Genomic DNA, 22,786 nt, shown 5'->3' with positions numbered 1-22,786 from the left:
TGTAAGGACACTGGGATGGTGTTCACTTGAGTCAATGGGTCTGTGATCTTGTGGATGAACATCAGTCTGGTCTGTCTGTTTGACTGTAAGGACACTGGGATAGTTTTCACCTGTGTCAAAGGGTCTGTGATCTTGTGGATGAACATCAGTCTGTTCTGTCTGTTTGACTGTAAGGACACTGGGATGGTGTTCTATGTAAATGGGTGAGTGAACTTGTTGATGAACGTCAGTCTGGTCTGTCTGTTTGACTGTAAGGACACTGGGATGGTGTTCACTTGAGTCAATGGGTAAGTGAACTTGTGGATGAACGTCAGTCTATTCTGTCTGTTTGACTGTAAGGACACTGGGATGGTGTTCACCTGTGTCAATGGGTAAGTGACCTTGTGGATGAATGTCAGTCTGTTCTGTCTGTTCGACTGTAAGGACACTGGGAGGGTGTTCTATGTCAATGGGTATGTGAATTTGTTGATGAACATCAGTCTGGTCTGTCTGTTTGACTGTAAGGACACTGGGATGGTGTTCTCCTGTGTCAATAGGTAAGTGAGCTTGTTGATGAACGTCAGTCTGGTCTGTCTGTTTGACTGTAAGGACACTGGGATAGTATTCACCTGTGTCAATGGGTCTGTGATCTTGTGGATGAACATCAGTCTGGTCTGTCTGTTTGACTGTAAGGACACTGGGATAGTTTTCACCTGTGTCAAAGGGTCTGTGATCTTGTGGATGAACATTAGTCTGTTCTGTCTGTTTGACTGTAAGGACACTGGGATGGTGTTCTATGTCAATGGGTCTGTGATGTTGTGGATGAACGTCAGTCTGGTTAGTCTGTTTGACTGTAAGGACACTGGGATGGTGTTTTCCTGTGTCAATAGGTAAGTGAACTTGTGGATGAACGTCAGTCTGGTCTGTCTGTTTGACTGTAAGGACACTGGGATAGTTTCCACCTGTGTCAAAGGGTCTGTGATCTTGTGGATGAACATCAGTCTGGTCTGTCTGTTTGACTGTAAGAACACTGGGATGGTATTCACTTGAGTCAATGGGTAAGTGAACTTGTTGATGAACGTCAGTCTGGTTTGTCTGTTTGACTGTAAGGACACTGGGATAGTATTCACCTGTGTCAATGGGTAAGTGAACTTGTGGATGAACGTCAGTCTGTCTGTCTGTTTGACTGTATGGACACTAGGATGGTGTTCACTTGTGTCAATGGGTTAGTGAACTTGTGGATGAACATCAGTCTATTCTGTCTGTTCGACTGTAAGGACACTGGGATGGTGTTCACTTGAGTCAATGGGTCTGTGATCTTGTGGATGAACATCAGTCTGGTCTGTCTGTTTGACTGTAAGGACACTGGGATAGTTTTCACCTGTGTCAAAGGGTCTGTGATCTTGTGGATGAACATCAGTCTGTTCTGTCTGTTTGACTGTAAGGACACTGGGATGGTGTTCTATGTAAATGGGTAAGTGAACTTGTTGATGAACGTCAGTCTGGTCTGTCTGTTTGACTGTAAGGACACTGGGATGGTGTTCTCCTGTGTCAATAGGTAAGTGAACTTGTTGATGAACGTCAGTCTGGTCTGTCTGTTTGACTGTAAGGACACTGGGATGGTATTCACCTGTGTCAAAGGGTCTGTGATCTTGTGGATGAACGTCAGTCTGGTTTGTCTGTTTGACTGTAAGGACACTGGGATGGTATTCACCTGTGTCAATGGGTCTGTGATCTTGTGGATGAACGTCAGTCTGGTCTGTCTGTTTGACTGTAAGGACACTGGGATGGTATTCACCTGTGTCAATGGGTCTGTGATCTTGTGGATGAACGTCAGTCTGGTCTGTCTGTTTGACTGTAAGGACACTGGGATGGTATTCACCTGTGTCAATGGGTCTGTGATGTTGTGGATGAACGTCAGTCTGTCTGTCTGGTTGACTGTAAGGACACTGGGATGGTGTTCTCCTGTGTCAATGGGTCTGTGACCATGTAGATGAACGTCAGTCTGGTCTGTCTGACTGTAAGGACACTGGGATGGTATTCACCTGTGTCAATGGGTCTGTGATGTTGTGGATGAACGTCAGTCTGGTTAGTCTGTTTGACTGTAAGGACACTGGGATGGTGTTCTCCTGTGTCAATAGGTAAGTGAACTTGTGGATGAACGTCAGTCTGGTCTGTCTGTTTGACTGTAAGGACACTGGGATAGTATTCACCTGTGTCAATGGGTCTGTGATCTTGTGGATGAACATCAGTCTTGTTTGTCTGTTTGACTGTAAGGACACTGGGATGGTTTCCACCTGTGTCAAAGGGTCTGTGATCTTGTGGATGAACATCAGTCTGGTCTGTCTGTTTGACTGTAAGGACACTGGGATGGTATTCACCTGTGTCAATGGGTCTGTGATCTTGTGGATGAACGTCAGTCTGGTCAGTCTGTTTGACTGTAAGGACACTGGGATGGTATTCACCTGTGTCAATGGGTCTGTGATCTTGTGGATGAACGTCAGTCTGTCTGTCTGGTTGACTGTAAGGACACTGGGATGGTGTTCTCCTGTGTCAATGGGTCTGTGACCATGTAGATGAACGTCAGTCTGGTCTGTCTGACTGTAAGGACACTGGGATGGTATTCACCTGTGTCAATGGGTCTGTGATGTTGTGGATGAACGTCAGTCTGGTCTGTCTGTTTGACTGTAAGGACACTGGGATGGTGTTCTCCTGTGTCAATGGGTCTTTGACCCTATGGATGAACGTCAGTCTGGTCTGTCTGTTTGACTGTAAGGACACTGGGATGGTATTCACCTGTGTCAATGGGTCTGTGATGTTGTGGATGAACGTCAGTCTGGTTAGTCTGTTTGACTGTAAGGACACTGGGATGGTGTTCTCCTGTGTCAATAGGTAAGTGAACTTGTGGATGAACGTCAGTCTGGTCTGTCTGTTTGACTGTAAGGACACTGGGATAGTATTCACCTGTGTCAATGGGTCTGTGATCTTGTGGATGAACATCAGTCTTGTTTGTCTGTTTGACTGTAAGGACACTGGGATGGTTTCCACCTGTGTCAAAGGGTCTGTGATCTTGTGGATGAACATCAGTCTGGTCTGTCTGTTTGACTGTAAGGACACTGGGATGGTATTCACCTGTGTCAATGGGTCTGTGATCTTGTGGATGAACGTCAGTCTGGTTTGTCTGTTTGACTGTAAGGACACTGGGATGGTATTCACCTGTGTCAATGGGTCTGTGAACTTGTGGATGAACGTCAGTCTGGTCTGTCTGTTTGACTGTAAGGACACTGGGATGGTATTCACCTGTGTCAATGGGTCTGTGATCTTGTGGATGAACGTCAGTCTGGTCAGTCTGTTTGACTGTAAGGACACTGGGATGGTATTCACCTGTGTCAATGGGTCTGTGATCTTGTGGATGAACGTCAGTCTGTCTGTCTGGTTGACTGTAAGGACACTGGGATGGTGTTCTCCTGTGTCAATGGGTCTGTGACCATGTAGATGAACGTCAGTCTGGTCTGTCTGACTGTAAGGACACTGGGATGGTATTCACCTGTGTCAATGGGTCTGTGATGTTGTGGATGAACGTCAGTCTGGTCTGTCTGTTTGACTGTAAGGACACTGGGATGGTGTTCTCCTGTGTCAATGGGTCTTTGACCCTATGGATGAACGTCAGTCTGGTCTGTCTGTTTGACTGTAAGGACACTGGGATGGTATTCACCTGTGTCAATGGGTCTGTGATCTTGTGGATCAACGTCAGTCTGTCTGTCTGTTTGACTGTAAGGACACTGGGATGGTATTCACCTGTGTCAATGGGTCTGTGACCTTGTAGATCAACCATAACATGGTTTAAGTTGGAGAGATCACCCAAATCTGAAGGGGCCATAATCAACAGATCAAGTGATTCCTCCATTTCTATATTATGACTAATCGTAAGTCTCTACAATAATTCATAATGACTGATGTGTATTAAACAGGCACTAGTGTCTATTCTGCTGGGTGTATCACAGCTGGAAATGCATGAACGTCTTAGACAATGATGCAGCCGTTGTGTTCCAGGTTGAAGTTTGAGCTGGACGACATCCTGACCAAGTCAGAGCGGCTGTTTTTCATGTACTGCCGTAAGACGGTGGAGGACAGCTTCCACCTGGTGGAGGACACGCCTAAGGAGGAGATGACTCTACAACAGAAGCTACTTAACAAGCTGAAAGGAAATACTCAATGAAGCCACGTCTTGATTGTCATGTTTGTCAAGGTTCATGTAATTTTATTATCAGGGATTTATCTAGACCTGTTCAGAGGCCAGTATCAGACCCCAACTCTGCAGCAATTGTCATTAAGAATACTCAAATTGGAATAACAAAATTCCCAATTTATTTTAATCTATATAACTAATAATTAGTGTTTGTTTAATTTATATTACTAATATTTGTAGATGTAACCTACATTTCAACAAGACCCTTAAAGAGGAAAAGGTTTTAATGCTTAATTTTGTATAATTGCAATCTCAAAATACAATGACTACATACCTCTCAATTTGAAAAATAAAAATTTAGATAAAATCCCAACAGAACACAATTGTTCCAGGGACGCTAAGTTTAGAATCCTAGATAACTCCCTGTTGTTTGTATCTTGTGTATCACTTGCTAAAATGAAAACACATGTTTGTTGACATTGTAAATACAAACATCGTTCAGACTTTTCACGGATATCATTGAATATCCATGCTATGTGTTATGTGTATTTGTTTGAAAGAGGTTTTAGTATCATGTGTGTATTTCTTTGAAAACGGTTTTCTCACTGATTTCAGTGAATATTCACAATATGTATCATATGTGTATTTGTTTGAAAGAGGTTTTATCACTGATTCCAAAGAATATTCACAATATGTATCATATGTGTATTTGTTTGAAAGAGGTTTTATCACTGATTCCAAAGAATATTCACAATATGTATCGGGAGATATGTATATGTATACATATATGTACATGGTCGTGGGTTTGAATCCCAGTTTGTCATCACCATACCCGTGCTCATTGTTTTCACCAAAGTGGAAAATGTCTGAGACCTGCGTCACTTGGGGCTTTTCTCCCACATTAAGCTGACACGCCGCGATATAGCTGTTAAACTGTTGAAGCAGTGTTAAACTCACTCCCTCACCATGTAACTTTGTTTGTACTTGTTTGAAGGAGGTTTTAGAACTGATTCCAGTGAATATTCACCATAGGTATTGTGTGTGTATTTGTTTCAAATAGGTCTTTCCACAGATTCCAGTGAATATTCACAATATCTATCATGTGTGTATTTGTTTCAAAGAGGTCTTTCCACAGATTCGAATGAATATTCACACAATAAACTTTGTAGGTGACAGCCAGTTCCACATGCAAAAACATTGTTTAATTAATTATTTTTTTTACCCAAAAATTCCACCAATTTATGCCCTTAATCCTGGAAACAAATATGTTTTAGAATGCTGGTTCTGGTTAATTTCATTTTCAGTGTTTGTCAGTGATAAAAATGTAATTCTCTTTCAAATGTTTAGAGGGGGCACGGGTGGCCCAGTCATCTAAGGCGCCGCGATTCGCTGTGCAGAGTTGCGTCCCTTGGGCACGCCAGAAACCTATGATTGTGGGTTTGAATCACGGTTCACCCTGATTATGTTTCTAGGTTGTCAGCACCGTACCCGTGCTCGTGGGTTTCACGGATGTGATAAACGTCTGAGACCTGCATCACTTGGGGCTTTCCTCCCACATTAAGCTGACACACCGTGATATAACTGGAATACTGTTAAAAGCGGCGTTAAACCCAACTCACTCACTCACTCACTCAAATGTTTAGATGTGCCCTTTGGAAGTGAAGGTTACCAACAAGAACAACACTTTGACTCATCTTCCTCCTCAGCGAATGTCTTTCTACCAAGAACTGGTTTTTCCTCTTCCTTTCATTGAGATTGATAATACCCTCGGATTATTTTGTTGGTTGGTTGGTTGGTTTGTTGTTTAACGCCGCACTCAGCAATATTCCAGCTATATGAAGGCGGTCTGTAAATAATCGAGTCTGGACCAGACAATCCAGTGATTGACATCATGAGCATCGATCCACGCAATTGGGATTGATGACATACATCAAGCAAGTCAGCGAGCCTGACCACCCGTGAATCCTACTGTCCATTAAGTATCGGTCTGTTCATATGTTCAGTTCTACTGAAAAATATGTTTCCACAAGCGCCTGTCAGACACCAGGAACATAATTTTTTACCATGACCTACCGATTTTAACAATGTACGGTAATACAAGGCATTTGGAACAGTTTACCCAGTTTTTTTTTGTGAAGGTGTGTTTCTGAACCCTTCATGTTTTCAACAGTAAAACCTTCTGCAGTAACTCTAGACACAGTAACAAGATGTTTAAAGCAGAAATTATTCAGATATTATGTCATAAGCTTAAGTTATATGACTCAAGTTTAAGTATGGGGCTCTGTGACATGGTGGATGACACATCACTGTGTCCAGGTGCAGATGCAGGAAGCTTTGCTCATGACGTCAATCACTGGTTTGTCATTTGCGTAGATAAATGCTCATGGTGTCAATCACTGGTTTGCCATTTGCATAGATCGGTGCTCATATCAATCACTAATTTGGCATTTGCATAGATCGGTGCTCATGAAGTCAATCTCTAATTTGCCAATTGTGTAGATCGGTGCTCATGATGTCAATCACTAATTTGGCATTTGCATAGATCGGTGCTCATGATGTCAATCACTAATTTGCCAATTGTGTAGATCAGTGCTCATGATGTCAATCACTAATTTGGCATTTGCATAGATCAGTGCTCATGATGCCAATCACTAATTTGCCAATTGCGTAGATCGGTGCTCATGATGTCAATCACTAACTTGCCTATTGTGTAGATCAGTTCTCATGATGTCAATCACTAATTTGCCTATTGTGTAGATCAGTTCTCATGATGTCAATCACTAATTTGCCTATTGTGTAGATCAGTGCTCATGATGTCAATCACTAATTTGCCTATTGTGTAGATCAGTTCTCATGATGTCAATCACTAATTTGCCTATTGTGTAGATCGGTGCTCATGATGTCAATCACTAATTTGCCTATTGTGTAGATCGGTGCTCATGATGTCAATCACTAATTTGCCTATTGTGTAGATCAGTTCTCATGATGTCAATCACTAATTTGCCTATTGTGTAGATCAGTTCTTATGATGTCAATCACTAATTTGCCTATTGTGTAGATCAGTTCTCATGATGTCAATCACTAATTTGCCATTTGTGTAGATCAGTTCTCATGATGTCAATCACTAATTTGCCTATTGTGTAGATAAGTTCTCATGATGTCAATCACTAATTTGCCTATTGTGTAGATTGGTGCTCATGATGTCAATCACTAATTTGCCTATTGTGTAGATCAGTTCTCATGATGTCAATCACTAATTTGCCTATTGTGTAGATCAGTTCTCATGATGTCAATCACTAATTTGCCTATTGTGTAGATCGGTGCTCATGATGTCAATCACTAATTTGCCTATTGTGTAGATCAGTTCTCATGATGTCAATCACTAATTTGCCTATTGTGTAGATCAGTTCTCATGATGTCAATCACTAATTTGCCTATTGTGTAGATCAGTGCTCATGATGTCAATCACTAATTTGCCTATTGTGTAGATCAGTGCTCATGATGTCAATCACTAATTTGCCTATTGTGTAGATCAGTGCTCATGATGTCAATCACTAATTTGCCTATTGTGTAGATCGGTGCTCATGATGTCAATCACTAATTTGCTATTTGTGTAGAGGAAAGCTCATGATGTCAATCACTAACTTGCCTATTGTGTAGATCAGTTCTCATGATGTCAATCTCTAATTTGCCTATTGTGTAGATGCAAGCTCATGATGTCAATCACTGATTTGCCAATTGCGTAGATCAGTGCTCATGATGTCAATCACTAATTTGCCTATTGTGTAGATCGGTGCTCATGATGTCAATCACTAATTTCCTATTTGTGTAGAGGAAAGCTCATGATGCCAGTTACTGGTTGGTCATTTGCATAGATCGATAATCATGAAGTCAATCACAGATTTGTGTAGATCGATGCTCATTCTATCAATCGCTGGTTTGCCAAATGTGTAGATTGATGCTGATGATGTCAATCACTGGTTTGCCATTTGCATGGATAGATGCTCATGATGTCAATCTCTAATTTGCCATTTGTGTAGATGCAAGCTCATGATGCCAGTTACTGGTTGGTCAGTTGCATAGATCGATTATCATGAAGTCAATCACAGATTTGCCATTTGTGTAGATCGATGCTCATTCTATTAATCACTGGTTTGCCTGGTCGAGGCTCATTCACAAGCCGCTGTGATACTGCTTGAATACTGCAGACTGCAAACATTGCTCACTCACCCACAACGTAAGATTCATCACTAGTGTCATCCCTAAAGTGAGCAAACTCTGTGATTTCATTATTGTTATAAATTACCCCACATCATGTCTAGTAGCCATGGGGCTTTTTTTATTCCATTTATTTATAAGTGTTGGACACAATAGGAAAACCCTTATTGCAGTGTCAAGATTATTTTTTACAGAAATCCATACATGACATTTATTGAAGAGTGTCGATTTTACGACTTTACGAACACCAAACCTTTTGTGTATTTGTTCTCTGCACCATGGAAACCTGGGTCAGAATTGGTCTTCAGCAACCCTTGTATGTAGTAAGTAGTGACCATAAGGTGATCATGCTCGGTCATAATCAATCAGGGGGCGCGGGTGGCCCAGTCGTCTAAGGCGCCACGTTTGGCTGCGCAGAGTTGAGTCTCTTGGGCACGCCAGAAACCTATGATTGTGGGTTTGAATCCCGGTTTCCCCTTATTATGTTTCTAGGTTGTCAGCACCGTACCCGTGCTCGTGGGTTTCACCGAAGTGGTAAACGTCTGAGACCTGCATCACTTCGGGCTTTCCTCCCACATTAAGCTGACACGCCATGATATGACTGGAATACTGTTAAAAGTGGCATTAAACCCAACTCACTCAACAACATAATCATATCATTGTATTTGCATTGATAAGAAGTTTGGCATTTCACAGCGTGGTACATGAAATTTGTATCTTATCTGTTAGCAGGGTAATGGGAACAAATTGCCCTTTCAGTAACAAGTATCTTGATGCAAGATAAGAGTTATTAATACCTGTACTCCCTCAGTGTATCTCCGGGTAAACCTAGAGTCTCGTTGTCAAGTGACGACACTGCAGGTGTATTGGATGACACACCTTGAAAATATCTGGACTAGTATTAAACACATTGTGTAATTATAGATGACGCCCCATCATTTATACTCTTGTAAATATTGTCGGGCAATGGCAATCAGCGTGTCCTATAATCTGTTTCTTTATTTGCAGTCTCGTGAAACATAAAATAAAAAATAAGTAGCCGAATAGTAAAGTTGTGCCACTTTTATAAATAATATCCATTATTTTCTTTCAACATTGTAAGTTTCATAATTACAAGATTCCTTCCCAAGAGGATGACAAAACATCTTGACAGAACTTGGCGCCAACATCAACCTTGTCATAAGCATGATGAGACTGTACCTCTGTCTGTAGGGCATTTTGAAATGTTTGAATCAAATATGTCTGTCTTGAAACTTGTCCTTTTATTTCAAGATTTGTGCACAGAGCCAGGGTAATTACTGTATTCGACGTAATAAGCGCCCAGGGAGATCTCAAAATTAGAAATAGGGGGGTTCTTATTAGAATGTTATTTTGGTGAAAAAAAACGAGTTGAAAGATAAATTTTGTGGTTTATGCTGACAGCCTGAAATGTTTATGTACGACAGATATACTTTTCCAGAATTAAATGCCCATAATTAAGGGTGCATATAACACACGAGTGCGTATTATACGCGATTAGATAAGTCGTGTGTACATTGATCAATCGGAAGGGGTGCTAATTGGGATTGTTCACTATTGTTCACTAGTTCACTATCTTAGAAAATGTCGCTGTGGGCACTTATTAGAGCGGGGCGCTTATTACGTTGAATGCGGTATGTTGTTTGATGATTATTCTTGTTGTCTATGGGTATACTTCAGTGTATACTGTCTGTAGTGATAGTACCATAGTGTCATGTTATGTCACATTCAAGTCTTGTTGAAAGGTTCCTTCAGTGTATACTGTCTGTAGTGATAGTACCATAGTGTCATGTTATGTCACATTCAAGTCTTGTTGAAATCCTTCAAATCCTGGACAAATGTCAAGGGTGCTGCAATTTGATGTGCACAGTTGCATCCCTTAGGTGAGGCAGAGACCTGATTGTTGGTTCGAATCCCAGTTTGCCCCGATTATGTTTCTAGGTTTGTCATCACTATACCAATGATTGTGGGTTCGCTAAACAGGTAGACGTCTAAAACCAGCAACCAGGGATTTATCTAGACCTGCTCAGAGGCCGATATTCAGCCCTGAGTCTGCAGCAAATGTCAGTTAGAACTGGAAAAACAAAATTCCCAAATTTGTTATGATAGTTGTAATCATATTATGGCTTTGCAGAGATGATTTATTTTTCTCTAATAACAGGACCATTGAAATGTCATTAGTTTTACATAAATGGATTGAATACATGTAGTTAAAATACTTTTAAATCTAAAAATAAAAAATAAAATTTTGGAACAAATTTTATGTTTTCGTAACTTGGCTGCCAAAGCTATTGAGCTTGTAGTCCAGATAATTCCTGTAGCATCCCGTAACCAACATCTGAACCAAACTGCAAGTAATCTTTATGAGGGGTGCCTCATTTCTATGGCTATTCCTTGTTAAAATTGACCTTTGGGAACGTTATGTATGTTTTGGAATATCTTAGGTCTGACATCGAGTGAGTGAGTTGGGATTTAATGCCGATTTTAACAGTATTCCAGTTAAATCGTGGCGTGTCAGCTTAATGTGGGAGGAAAGACCGAAGTGGTGCAGGTCTCAGACGTTTACCTCTTCGGTGAAACCCACGAACACGGGTATGGTGCTGACAAACCTAGAATCATAATCGTGGTGACCCGGGATTCAAACCCACAATCATAGGTTTCTGGCGTGCCCAAGGGACGCAACTCTGCACAGCGAATCGCCGTGCCTTTGATGACTGGGCCACTCCTGCCCCCCTCACATCGATGTATAGAGCTTACTAAAAGTGGACTTCATTGGGTCGCCAGCAATCTATAGTGGATTAGGTGGGCAGGATGGTGACTGGTTAATTTGATGGTCATGACATCTTGGTGCTGTTGATCCTTGCCCATGATATCAATCATGGGTTTGTATGGTCCCGAACTGAATATTTACAACTCTCGTCACATAGCTAGCATATTAACAGCTCACAACCTTTAAGTGCCTCCTACTTAGCCTAATAGTTTTTAAGCTTTTCTTGTTCATAGCTGTGTGAAAGGGTGCATACTATCAATGCAGACATTGAGTTGTGACTTTTTTCTCAAAGCGAAAACATTACAGCTAGCGCTTGACAATGGAAATAGCATGTTAGCATCTGTATTGAGGCTATTAGTACCGTTATTACAGTGTTGTATGTTTGTCAACAGTGTGTCTGTGCTTTTGAATGTATGTCATGTCTCTATACTCTTGAAGGAAACATCTTCCACATGTTCAAGTAACAAGTCGTCCCTGAAATGTGAGATTGATATCAACTTGCATGTCCTCTGTGCCTCATTCCTGCTCACTGAATGTTGTACATAGATGATGGTGATGATGATGATGATGATGATGATGATGAGTATTTGTACTGTGTGCTTCACGTGTGTGGGTCGCTGTGTATTTCATGTGAAGGACTTGTGTGAAGATATAAGATGTTACACATTCCATCTTTAATAAAAATATTTCAAGGCATTATTTAGTTGTGATACCTGGTACATGAATACATCAAATACTGGTACACTGAGACAACTGGTACATGGGGACAACTGGTACATGGTGACAACTGGTACATGGAGACAACTGGTACATGGGGACAACTGGTCCATGGAGACAACTGGTACATGGTGACAACTGGTACATGGAGACAACTGGTACATGGAGACAGCTGGTACATGGGGACAACTGGTACATGGAGACAACTGGTACATGGAGACAACTGCTACATGGTGACAACTTGTACATGGAGACAACTGGTACAATGATACAACTGGTTACAAGGAGACAACTGGTACATGGGGACAACTGGTACATGGAGACAACTGGTACATGGGGACAACTGGTACATGGAGACAGCTGGTACATGGTGACAACTTGTACATGGAGACAACTGGTACAATGATACAACTGGTTACAAGGAGACAACTGGTACATGGTGACTACTGGTACATGGGGACAACTGGTACATGGAGACGACTGGTACATGGAGACAACTGGTACATGGTGACAACTGGTACATGGAGACAACTGGTACATTGATACAACTGGTTACAAGGAGACAACTGGTACATGGAGACAACTGGTACATGGAGACAACTGGTACATGGGGACAACTGGTACATGGAGACAACTGGTACATGGTGACAACTGGTACATGGAGACAACTGGTACATGGAGACAACTGGTACATGGGGACAACTGGTACATGGTGACAACTGGTACATGGTGACAACTGGTACATGGAGACAACTGGTACATGGGGACAACTGGTACATGGAGATAACTGGTACATGGTGACAACTGGTACATTGAGACAACTGCTACATGGTGACAACTGGTACATGGAGACAACTGGTACATGGTGACAACTGGTACATGAATATAACTGGTACATGGGGACAACTGCTACATGGTGACAACTGGTATATGGTGACAACTGCTACATGGTGACGACTGGTACATGGAGACAACTGGTACATGGAGACAACTGGTACATGGTGACAACTGGTATATGGAGACAACTGGTACATGGAGACAAATGGTACATGGAGACAACTGGTACATGGTGACAACTGGTACATGGAGACAACTGGTACATGGAGACAACTGGTACATGGAGACAACTGGTACATGGAGACAACTGGTACATGGGGACAGCTGGTACATGGAGACAACTGGTAGATGGAGACAACTGGAACATGGAGACAACTGGTACATGGAGACAACTGGTACATGGGGACAACTGGTACATGGTGACAACTGGTACATGGAGACAACTGGTACATGGAGACAACTGGTACATGGAGACAACTGGTACATGGAGACAACTGGTACATGGGGACAACTGGTACATGGAGACAACTGGTACATGGAGACAACTGGTACATGGAGACAACTGGTACATGGAGACAACTGGTACATGTGCTACATGGAGACAACTGGTACATGGTGACAACTAGTACATGGAGACAACTGGTACATGGAGACAACTGGTACCTGGAGACAACTGGTATATGGAGACAACTGCTACATGGTGACAACTGCTACATGGTGACAACTGGTACATGGTGACAACTGGTACATGGTGACAACTGCTACATGGAGACAACTGCTACATGGTGACAACTGCTACATGGTGACAACTGCTACATGGTGACAACTGGTACATGGAGACAACTGCTACATGGTGACAACTGCTACATGGTGACAACTGCTACATGGTGACAACTGCTACATGGAGACAACTGGTACATGGTGACAACTGGTACATGGAGACAACTGGTACATGGTGACAACTGGTATATGGAGACAACTGCTACATGGTGACAACTGGTATATGGTGACAACTGCTACATGGTGACAACTGCTACATGGTGACAACTGGTACATGGAGACAACTGGTACATGGTGACAACTGGTACATGTAGACGACCGGTACATGGAGACAACTGGTACATGGAGACAACTGGTACATGGTACACAACTGGTACATGGGGACAACTGGTACATGGAGACAACTGGTACATGAATATAACTGATACACATGGCGACAACTGGTACATGAATATAACTGATACACGGAGACAACTGGTACATGAATATAACTGATAGACATGGCGACAACTGGTACATGAATATAACTGATACACGGAGACAACTGGTACATGAATATAACTGATACACGGAGACAACTGGTACATGAATATAACTGACACACATGGCGACAACTGGTACATGAATATAACTGATAGACATGGCGACAACTGATACATGAATATAACTGATACACGGAGACAACTGGTACATGAATACAACTCCTTGTCCACAAAGTGAGCGCCCTGAACCTTTATTGTATAAAAGACCACGGCGGAACAAATTAATGGATTTCCCGCCAACAATTTATCAAAGTTCCATTGAATTTCATGCAACACCATTGTTTGAAAGCGTCAACTGTTAACAACCGTCACGCACAAATGTGGACCCTGTAAGCCTTTACAGATCGCACACACTGAGCGTCGCCTGAGAATAACTAGTAACGGAATCGAAGTGACTATATATCGTCATACACGAACGAAGGGTGGGCATGAAATCAGTCTGTGTTCCCTTTCCATCAACACACCCGTGTGGACTCTGGGTGACTGGTTGATGCTGAGTAAGAATATAGGTCGCCATCAACCTTATCTTATGGTAAGAGGCGGTGACTTGGTTGATGACGTCATTGTGACCCAAATGCATGGATGATGCACATATTATCAATGACTGGATTGTCTGGCTCCGACTCGACACTTGCACAGACCGCCATCATATAGCTGCATTATTGCTGAGTGAGGCGTTCAAAAACAAACAAAACTTCAATGAAAGCCTTCTGAGACTAAGAGGCGAGGGGCGGTCGGGTAGCCTCGTGGTTAAAGCGTTCGCTCGTCACGCCGAAGACCCGGGTTCAATTCCCGACATGGGTACAATGTGTGAAGCCCATTTCTGGTGTCCCCCGGCGTGATATTGCTGGAATTTTGCTAAAAGCGGCGTAAAAACATACTCACTCACTCAATTCTAAGAGGCGACTAAATGAATCGGTTGGTCAGGCTCGGGGACTTGGTAGGTTGCAGAGCATCGCGTCCCAGTTACATGGATCGATGCACTCAAGCTTGCCGTAACGGGATCGGTTGGTCAGGTTTGCTCACTTGGTTGATGCATGTCATCGTATCCCATTTGCATGGATCGATGCGCATGATGTCAATCACTGGATTGTCTGGCCCAGACTCGATTATTTACAGACCTCCGTCATAAAGCTTGAATATTGCTGAGTTCGGCGTTAAACAACAAACAAACAAACAAACAAATGGATCGATGCAAATATTATCAATCACTGGTTTGTCTGGCCCCGACTCAATCCTGTTACACTTCCCCCTTATGTGGCTGCAATAGTGCTCAGTGTGACATTACATAACTAACAGACCGCCTCCGTGGTCTAGTGGTAGAGCGTCCGCCCGGACAGCGGAAGGTCCGGGATTCGATCCCTAGCCGCGTCATACCAAAAGACGTTAAAAGATGGTACTTGTTGTTACCCTGTCTGACGCTCGGCATTAAGGGGCTAAAACAAGGACTGGTCGACTCGGAGTCAGTATACTGTGTCTGAGTGGGGTATTCATGTTAAACTGCGGCATGGTATCTCAGTGTGCTAGCACTATAAATCGGCATCAGACCGGACTAGTACAAGCAGCCACACACACACATACACGTGCATGCACGTCGCTTTATAAGTGCAATAATCTTGAACGCGACGTTAAACCCCATTTCACCTCACCTCACATAACTAACACACACATATCTTAAAATACGAGGGATACAATGACGGTAGGGAAATGTGTCTATGGACACCGGTCGATTTGTAATATACTTCCTTTGAGAAATTCGTGGCTTTGTGCTGTTTGAACTGTGACTGATGCATTGAATTAAGGGATATTAACCTCGTTGTACGGTGAGTAAAGTATTACTAAGTCACGCTAATCACATGCACATCGTAGCATCTGAAGTTAGTCGTCATATATGTGGTAAATGTAGCATAATGTTTTTGTAATAAAATCACCCGGAACATGACTATCAAAGCGACAGGTATGTGGCCAATAGCATTACAACAGTGCGTTTACTGTGCTATTTGACTGTTATACCACTTAACGACGACCACAGATACATAGACACTGTACTAGCTGAACATAGGACACAGAAGTAGCGGGCATAGTTGGGAAGTCATCATGGTAAAACACTTATCCCATGTATCTAGTTTAACTTCCTTGTCTCCGCTCGGTCGAACACCCGCTCAAACACCCGCTTCACAACCGCTCACACTCGGCAACACTCTTTTGATTTAATACACTCTTTAAATTTAATACGCACACCAGAGGCAGAAACTATGTTATTGTGTCAGTTTGTTGTCAAATCGGCTCTTATTTTATCGGAAATATTTTATTTCGAAGCAAAATAAAATACTTTTCACATATTTAAATAAGGGGAACCACCTAGTTTCGGTTTCCCTGACCGGTGTATAGGCAACATTGTCGCAGGTAGATTTGGTTCAGCTTTATACTAATGTACCCAAAGACCTGTGAAATAACAGGCTGTATCTTGATCTGCTATTGTGATCAGGACATGGTAGCAAGCTACAACGTTATAGATGAATATATGTATCTTACGCGGCCAAGTACCCGAGTGCACGAACAAAAAGACCAAAACACCCACCCGTGTTTATCGTGCCTTTTATGTAAAATGTTTGAATGACATTTTGATGCCTATGTAACAGTGTAAACATCTCTTTTCTAGGTTCTAAGTTCGTGATGCACATAACCTAAACTTAAACAGATTGTAGATGATAAACATAGGAATAAAATATATTCATTGTAGGTTTATCCCACGCGGAAAACTGTTTGATGCACCCTCTGTCGGCTTGAATACATGGCTGCACAGTGGGTTTTCAAACCCGATTCCCCGAGTGATAAACTTACAAGTTATAATAGCTACACCAAGACTGGGGCTCAAGTCTCAACTCAACTCACAATCCCTGAAGAGACACGCAACGGTTTAAAGAAGGCTGTCAAGCTATATTTAAAGGTTGGAAGACCGACACAAACACGTGACCTCAATACGCCAAATTGGAATGCACATGACAACAGGAAAACACTGAAGGAAGGTGCTGTATTTGATATGAAAGTGGGTTTAGTGTTTTCATTTATAGAGGAATACCTTGGTGATTATAGATAAGGGGTAGTTGGATGTACAAATAAGAATCGCACAGGTAGATTTCTAGTAAAGTTATTGTACCTAATAAAGTCGATATATTTAATTTGATATCATAGATACAAATATAAAATTTTGGACCTCGACTGTCACATGTTGACGTTGTACAAAGGCATTTGAATACAGAGAGGGGTAAGTGGTTGGAGGTATACGGGGAGGGGTAGATTGATGGATGTATACAGAGAGGGATAGGAAGACGGATGTATACAGAGGTGGGGGAGGGGTTAGATTGATGGATGTATACAGAGATGGGTAGGTAAATGGATGTACACAGGGAGTGGTATATAGATGGATGTATAAAGGGAGGGGTAGGTAGATGGATGTATACAGAGAGGGGTAGATAGATGGATGTATACAGAGACGGGTAGGTAAATGGATGTATACAGGGAGGGGTAGGTAGATGGATGTATACAGGGAGGGGTAGGTAGATGGATGTATACAGGGAGGGGTATGTAGATTGATGTATACAGGGAGGGGTAGGTAGATGGATGTATACAGGGAGGGGGAGGTAGATGGATGTATACAGGGAGGGGTAGGTAGATGGATGTATACAGGGAGGGGTAGGTAGACGGATGTATACAGGGAGGGGTAGGTAGATGGATGTATACAGAGGGGGTAGATAGACGGATGTATACAGGGAGGGGTAGGTAGATGGATGTATACAGAGAGGGGTAGGTAGACGGATGTATACAGGGAGGGGTAGGTAGATGGATGTATACAGAGGGGGTAGATAGATGGATGTATATAGGGAGGGGTAGGTAGATGGATGTATACAGGGAGGGGTATGTAGATGGATGTATACAGGGAGGGGTAGGTAGACGGATGTATACAGGGAGGGGTAGGTAGATGGATGTATACAGACAGGGGTAGGCAGATGGATGTATATAGGGAGGGGTAGGTAGATGGATGTATACAGGGAGGGGTAGGTAGATGGATGTATACAGGGAGGGGTAGGTAGATGGATGTATACAGGGAGGGGTATGTAGATGGATGTATACAGGGAGGGGTAGGTAGATGGATGTATACAGGGAGGGGTAGGTAGATGGATGTATACAGGGAGGGTTGGTAGATTGATGTATACAGGGAGGGGTAGGTAGATGGATATATACAGGGAGGGTTGGTAGATTGATGTATACAGGGAGGGGTAGGTAGATGGATGTATACAGGGAGTGGTAGGTAGATGGATGTATACAGGGAGGGTTGATAGATGGATGTATACAGGGAGGGGTAGGTAGATGGATGTATACAGGGAGGGTTGATAGATGGATGTATACAGGGAGGGGTAGGTAGATGGATATATACAGGGAGGGTTGGTAGATTGATGTATACAGGGAGGGGTAGGTAGATGGATGTATACAGGGAGTGGTAGGTAGATGGATGTATACAGGGAGTGGTAGGTAGATGGATGTATACAGGGAGGGGTAGGTAGATGGATATATACAGGGAGGGTTGGTAGATTGATGTATACAGGGAGGGGTAGGTAGATGGATGTATACAGGGAGTGGTAGGTAGATGGATGTATACAGACAGGAGTAGGTAGATGGATGTATACAGGGAGTGGTAGGTAGATGGATGTATACAGGGAGGGGTAGGTAGATGGATGTATACAGGGAGGGGTAGGTAGATGGATGTATACAAAGAGGGGTAGGTAGATGGATATATACAGGGAGGGTTGGTAGATTGATGTATACAGGGAGGGGTAGGTAGATGGATGTATACAGAGAGGGGTAGGTAGATGGATGTATACAGGGAGGGGTAGGTAGATGGATGTATACAGAGGGGGGTAGGTAGATTGATGTATACAGGGAGGGGGAGGTAGATGGATGTATACAGAGAGGGGTAGGTAGATGGATGTATACAGGGAGGGGTATGTAGATGGATGTATACAGGGAGGGGTAGGTAGATGAATGTATACAGGGAGGGGTAGGCAGATGGATGTATACAGGGAGGGGTAGGCAGATGGATGTATACAGGGAGGGGTAGGCAGATGGATGTATACAGGGAGGGGTAGGCAGATGGATGTATACAGGGAGGGGTAGGTAGATGGATGTATACAGGGAGGGGTAGGTAGACGGATGTATACAGGGAGGGGTAGGTAGATGGATGTATACAGAGGGGGTAGATAGATGGATGTATACAGGGAGGGGTATGTAGATGGATGTATACAGGGAGGGGTAGGTAGACGGATGTATACAGGGAGGGGTAGGTAGATGGATGTATACAGACAGGGGTAGGCAGATGGATGTATATAGGGAGGGGTAGGTAGATGGATGTATACAGGGAGGGGTAGGTAGATGGATGTATACAGGGAGGGGTAGGTAGATGGATGTATACAGGGAGGGGTATGTAGATGGATGTATACAGGGAGGGGTAGGTAGATGGATGTATACAGGGAGGGGTAGGTAGATGGATGTATACAGAGAGGGGTAGGTAGACGGATGTATACAGGGAGGGGTAGGTAGATGGATGTATACAGACAGGGGTAGGCAGATGGATGTATATAGGGAGGGGTAGGTAGATGGATGTATACAGGGAGGGGTAGGTAGATGGATGTATACAGAGAGGGGTAGGTAGATGGATGTATACAGAGGGGGTAGGTAGATGGATGTATACAGAGGGGGTAGATAGATGGATGTATACAGAGAGGGATAGTGAGATGGATGTATACAGGGAGGGGTAGGTAGATAGATGTATACAGGGAGGGGTAGGTAGATGGATGTATACAGAGAGGGGTAGGTAGATGGATGTATACAGAGGGGGTAGGTAGATGGATGTATACAGGGAGGGGTAGGTAGATGGATGTATACAGGGAGGGGGAGGTAGATGGATGTATACAGAGAGGGGTAGGTAGATGGATGTATACAGAGGGGGTAGATAGATGGATGTATACAGAGAGGGGTAGAGAGATGGACGTATACACGGAGGGGTATGTAGATGGATGTATACAGAGAGGGATAGATAGATGAATGTACACAGGAAAGGGTAGACGGATGGATGTAATTAAAGAGAGATACATAGTTGGATGTAAAAAGAGGAGTGAGTGAGTATGGTTTTACGCCGTTTTGAGCAATATTCCAGCAATTTCACGTCGGGTAACACCACCAGAAATGGTCTTTACACAATGTACCCATTTCGGGAATCGAACTCGGATCTTCGGCGTGACGAGCGAACGCTTTAACCGCAAGGCTTCCCGACCACCTGATTACAGGGAGGGGTAGATAGATGGAGGTTGGGTAGAAAGATGGATGTAAACAGAGGGAAGTACACATTATATATTGTAGGAGGACCACGAGGGTTATATGGGGTTTTATGCGTCCCGCGTTAGGTTTTATACCACGAGCCGAATACATAAAACCCCATGTACCTCGAGTGATCCTGCTACAACGAGTGTACCGGCATATTTTAACATGACATTTTAAATAAATTAAAACAAATTCAAAATTGATAGAAAACAGCTATTCCATCGAGTGGGGTGTAAGGGATTTATTTTTCCTCTCAGAAATCCACGTGAAGCCTGACTTGCTCGTGGCGAGGTATAAGGGATTTTTTCGCTCGCTGAGAAATTTATTGCCCTCCAAAGCGGGATACGTCGTATTTTATCAAGATCAAGTGGACCAATCAGATCTCATCATTTTCACATGGAGGTATGATAAAGTTGGAGCTATACAGGGAGGGGTAGATAGATGGAGGTGTGGTAGAAAGATGGATGTAGACCAAGGTAGGTATATACGTGGATGTCACATTAGTTATCCCAGAACTAAACATTTTGAAATCAGTAAATAACCACACAGGTTTACAATCACAAAGGCAATACAATAGGTCAAACTAGCGTCAACAGAAACACTACAATAGTTCAAAATGTTTAATGTCTTGAAAGAGGCCTGTCTCCTTTCTTGACTGCAGAGTACTGTTGGAAACTGGCGGTAATTCGGTGTTTCCAGATAGGTACCAGAATCCAAACTGCACTTATAATTACAAGTACATTAGGAACAAGTCAGGTCGTAAAGGGCATCGACTCGTCCTATAATAGTTTATTAATAAAGTTATTGTACATAAAGTGTCTCTTATTCTTCATCAGCATGCCTATCAAACTATTCAATATATGGATGTTAAAATGTATGTCGAGTGGGGTGGATAGTTGGATATATGCAGAGGAGAATAAGTAACATTCTGTTGCTTGCCAATTCAATCTTTTGCATGTCCCTTGTTTGTAAGACACAAGTAATTATGTCAATCGTAATCATATATCGTTTTAGGTTGAAAGAATGTGAACCATTCTGTTGAGAACGTGACGGAAACTTGGAGGATGTCAGGATGGCAGGGTGATGCAGAATATATTGAGCAAGGTAATATATCAGTGAGCCAAAAGTCACTGTTTTGTGCTTTTCCTGCAACTTCACATATCGTACATACAACACCACAAGTATTCATACATAGAATGTTCAAACTGTTTCGCTGGAGTTTGGGCGCCTGTTTCGTGTGATTACGCGGACATCAGCATGTAGTGAAAGCTCTTGGTTGCTAAAAGTTCAATGATTAAGATAGGATGTTTGCATGGCGATAAACTTTCATTTGTTCATGTGTGTTACTGTTCTATATTTTCTTCCGCGGTGTAGTAGATAGAGCACCTGCCCGGAGAGCAGAAAATCGCTGGTTTGGAAAGACAGAAATAGATGGAACTTGCCTAGCTTTCGGTATTAAGGCGATAAATCAAGTACTGGCCGGGTCAGAGTCAGTACCATGTGTGTGCTGGGGGTGTTGACGGCGACGTATACGTCTTGCTATGATGAGACACACACACACACACACATTGTCCATAGGCGACATTTTGGATCAATGTGTTGAGTGAGTAAGTGAGTTGGGTTTAACGCCGCTTTTAACATTATTCCAGTTATATCACGGCGTGTCAGCTTAATGTGGGAGGAAAGCCCGAAGTGATGCAGGTCTCAGACGTTTACCACTTCGGTGAAACCTACGAGCACGGGTATGGTGCTGACAAACCTAGAAACATAATCGGGGCGAACCGGGATTCGAACCCACAATCATAGGTTTCTGGCGTGTCCAGGGGACGCAACTCTGCACAGCGAATCGCGGCGCCTTAGACGACTGGGCCACCCGTGCCCCCTCAATGTGTTGACCGAGGTAATGTGGCGATGATTATGGTGGGCGCGTGCAGTAATTGTCATCTTGGAAAGTCAAACTGGTCGCAAGAGTTGATTGAATGGATCTGGAGTGGTGACTTGATTGACAGCGTGTCATCGTACCCGAAAGGGGGAGTCGTTGTTCACAATATCAATCTCTGGATTGTCTCCACCAAACTCAATTATTTACGGGCCACGGATATTACTGTGCGGGGTTTAACAACGCCCGCCCGCCCGCCCGTCCGCACGCACGCACGCTCACACACACCCATTCCATGCAGAACATAAACTTTAAAATCCAGACAATAATCTGGGATTTTTGTTAGAGACAGATTATCACTGCAAAACGCAAAATCATGGTTGAAGGCGAAAATAATATATTCACAGATTGCTTATTTAATCACACGCCCCCCCCCCCCCAAAAAAAAAAATAAAAAAATAAAAAAAATATATATATAT

General features: G+C 43.0%; 1 protein-coding gene across 1 annotated transcript in view; it reads left to right on the top strand.

The window, feature by feature from the left end:
• LOC139460221 (TBC1 domain family member 15-like) overlaps positions 1-7,015 on the top strand; it is a 33,591-nt gene extending 26,576 nt beyond the window's left edge. Inside the window, exon 12 of the mRNA XM_071241730.1 lies at positions 4,033-7,015. Coding sequence (XP_071097831.1) covers positions 4,033-4,198 — 166 coding nt within the window. The 3' untranslated portion in view covers positions 4,199-7,015. The remainder of the gene's footprint in view (positions 1-4,032) is intronic.
• Positions 7,016-22,786: the final 15,771 nt, after the last annotated feature.

This window comes from Haliotis cracherodii, unplaced genomic scaffold, assembly GCF_022045235.1.
Source record: "Haliotis cracherodii isolate W230 unplaced genomic scaffold, xgHalCrac1.p SCAF_14, whole genome shotgun sequence".
Taxonomy (NCBI): Eukaryota; Metazoa; Mollusca; class Gastropoda; order Lepetellida; family Haliotidae; genus Haliotis; species Haliotis cracherodii.
Note: the sequence above shows the minus strand (reverse complement) of the source record. Positions and strands in the feature narration are given on the sequence as shown.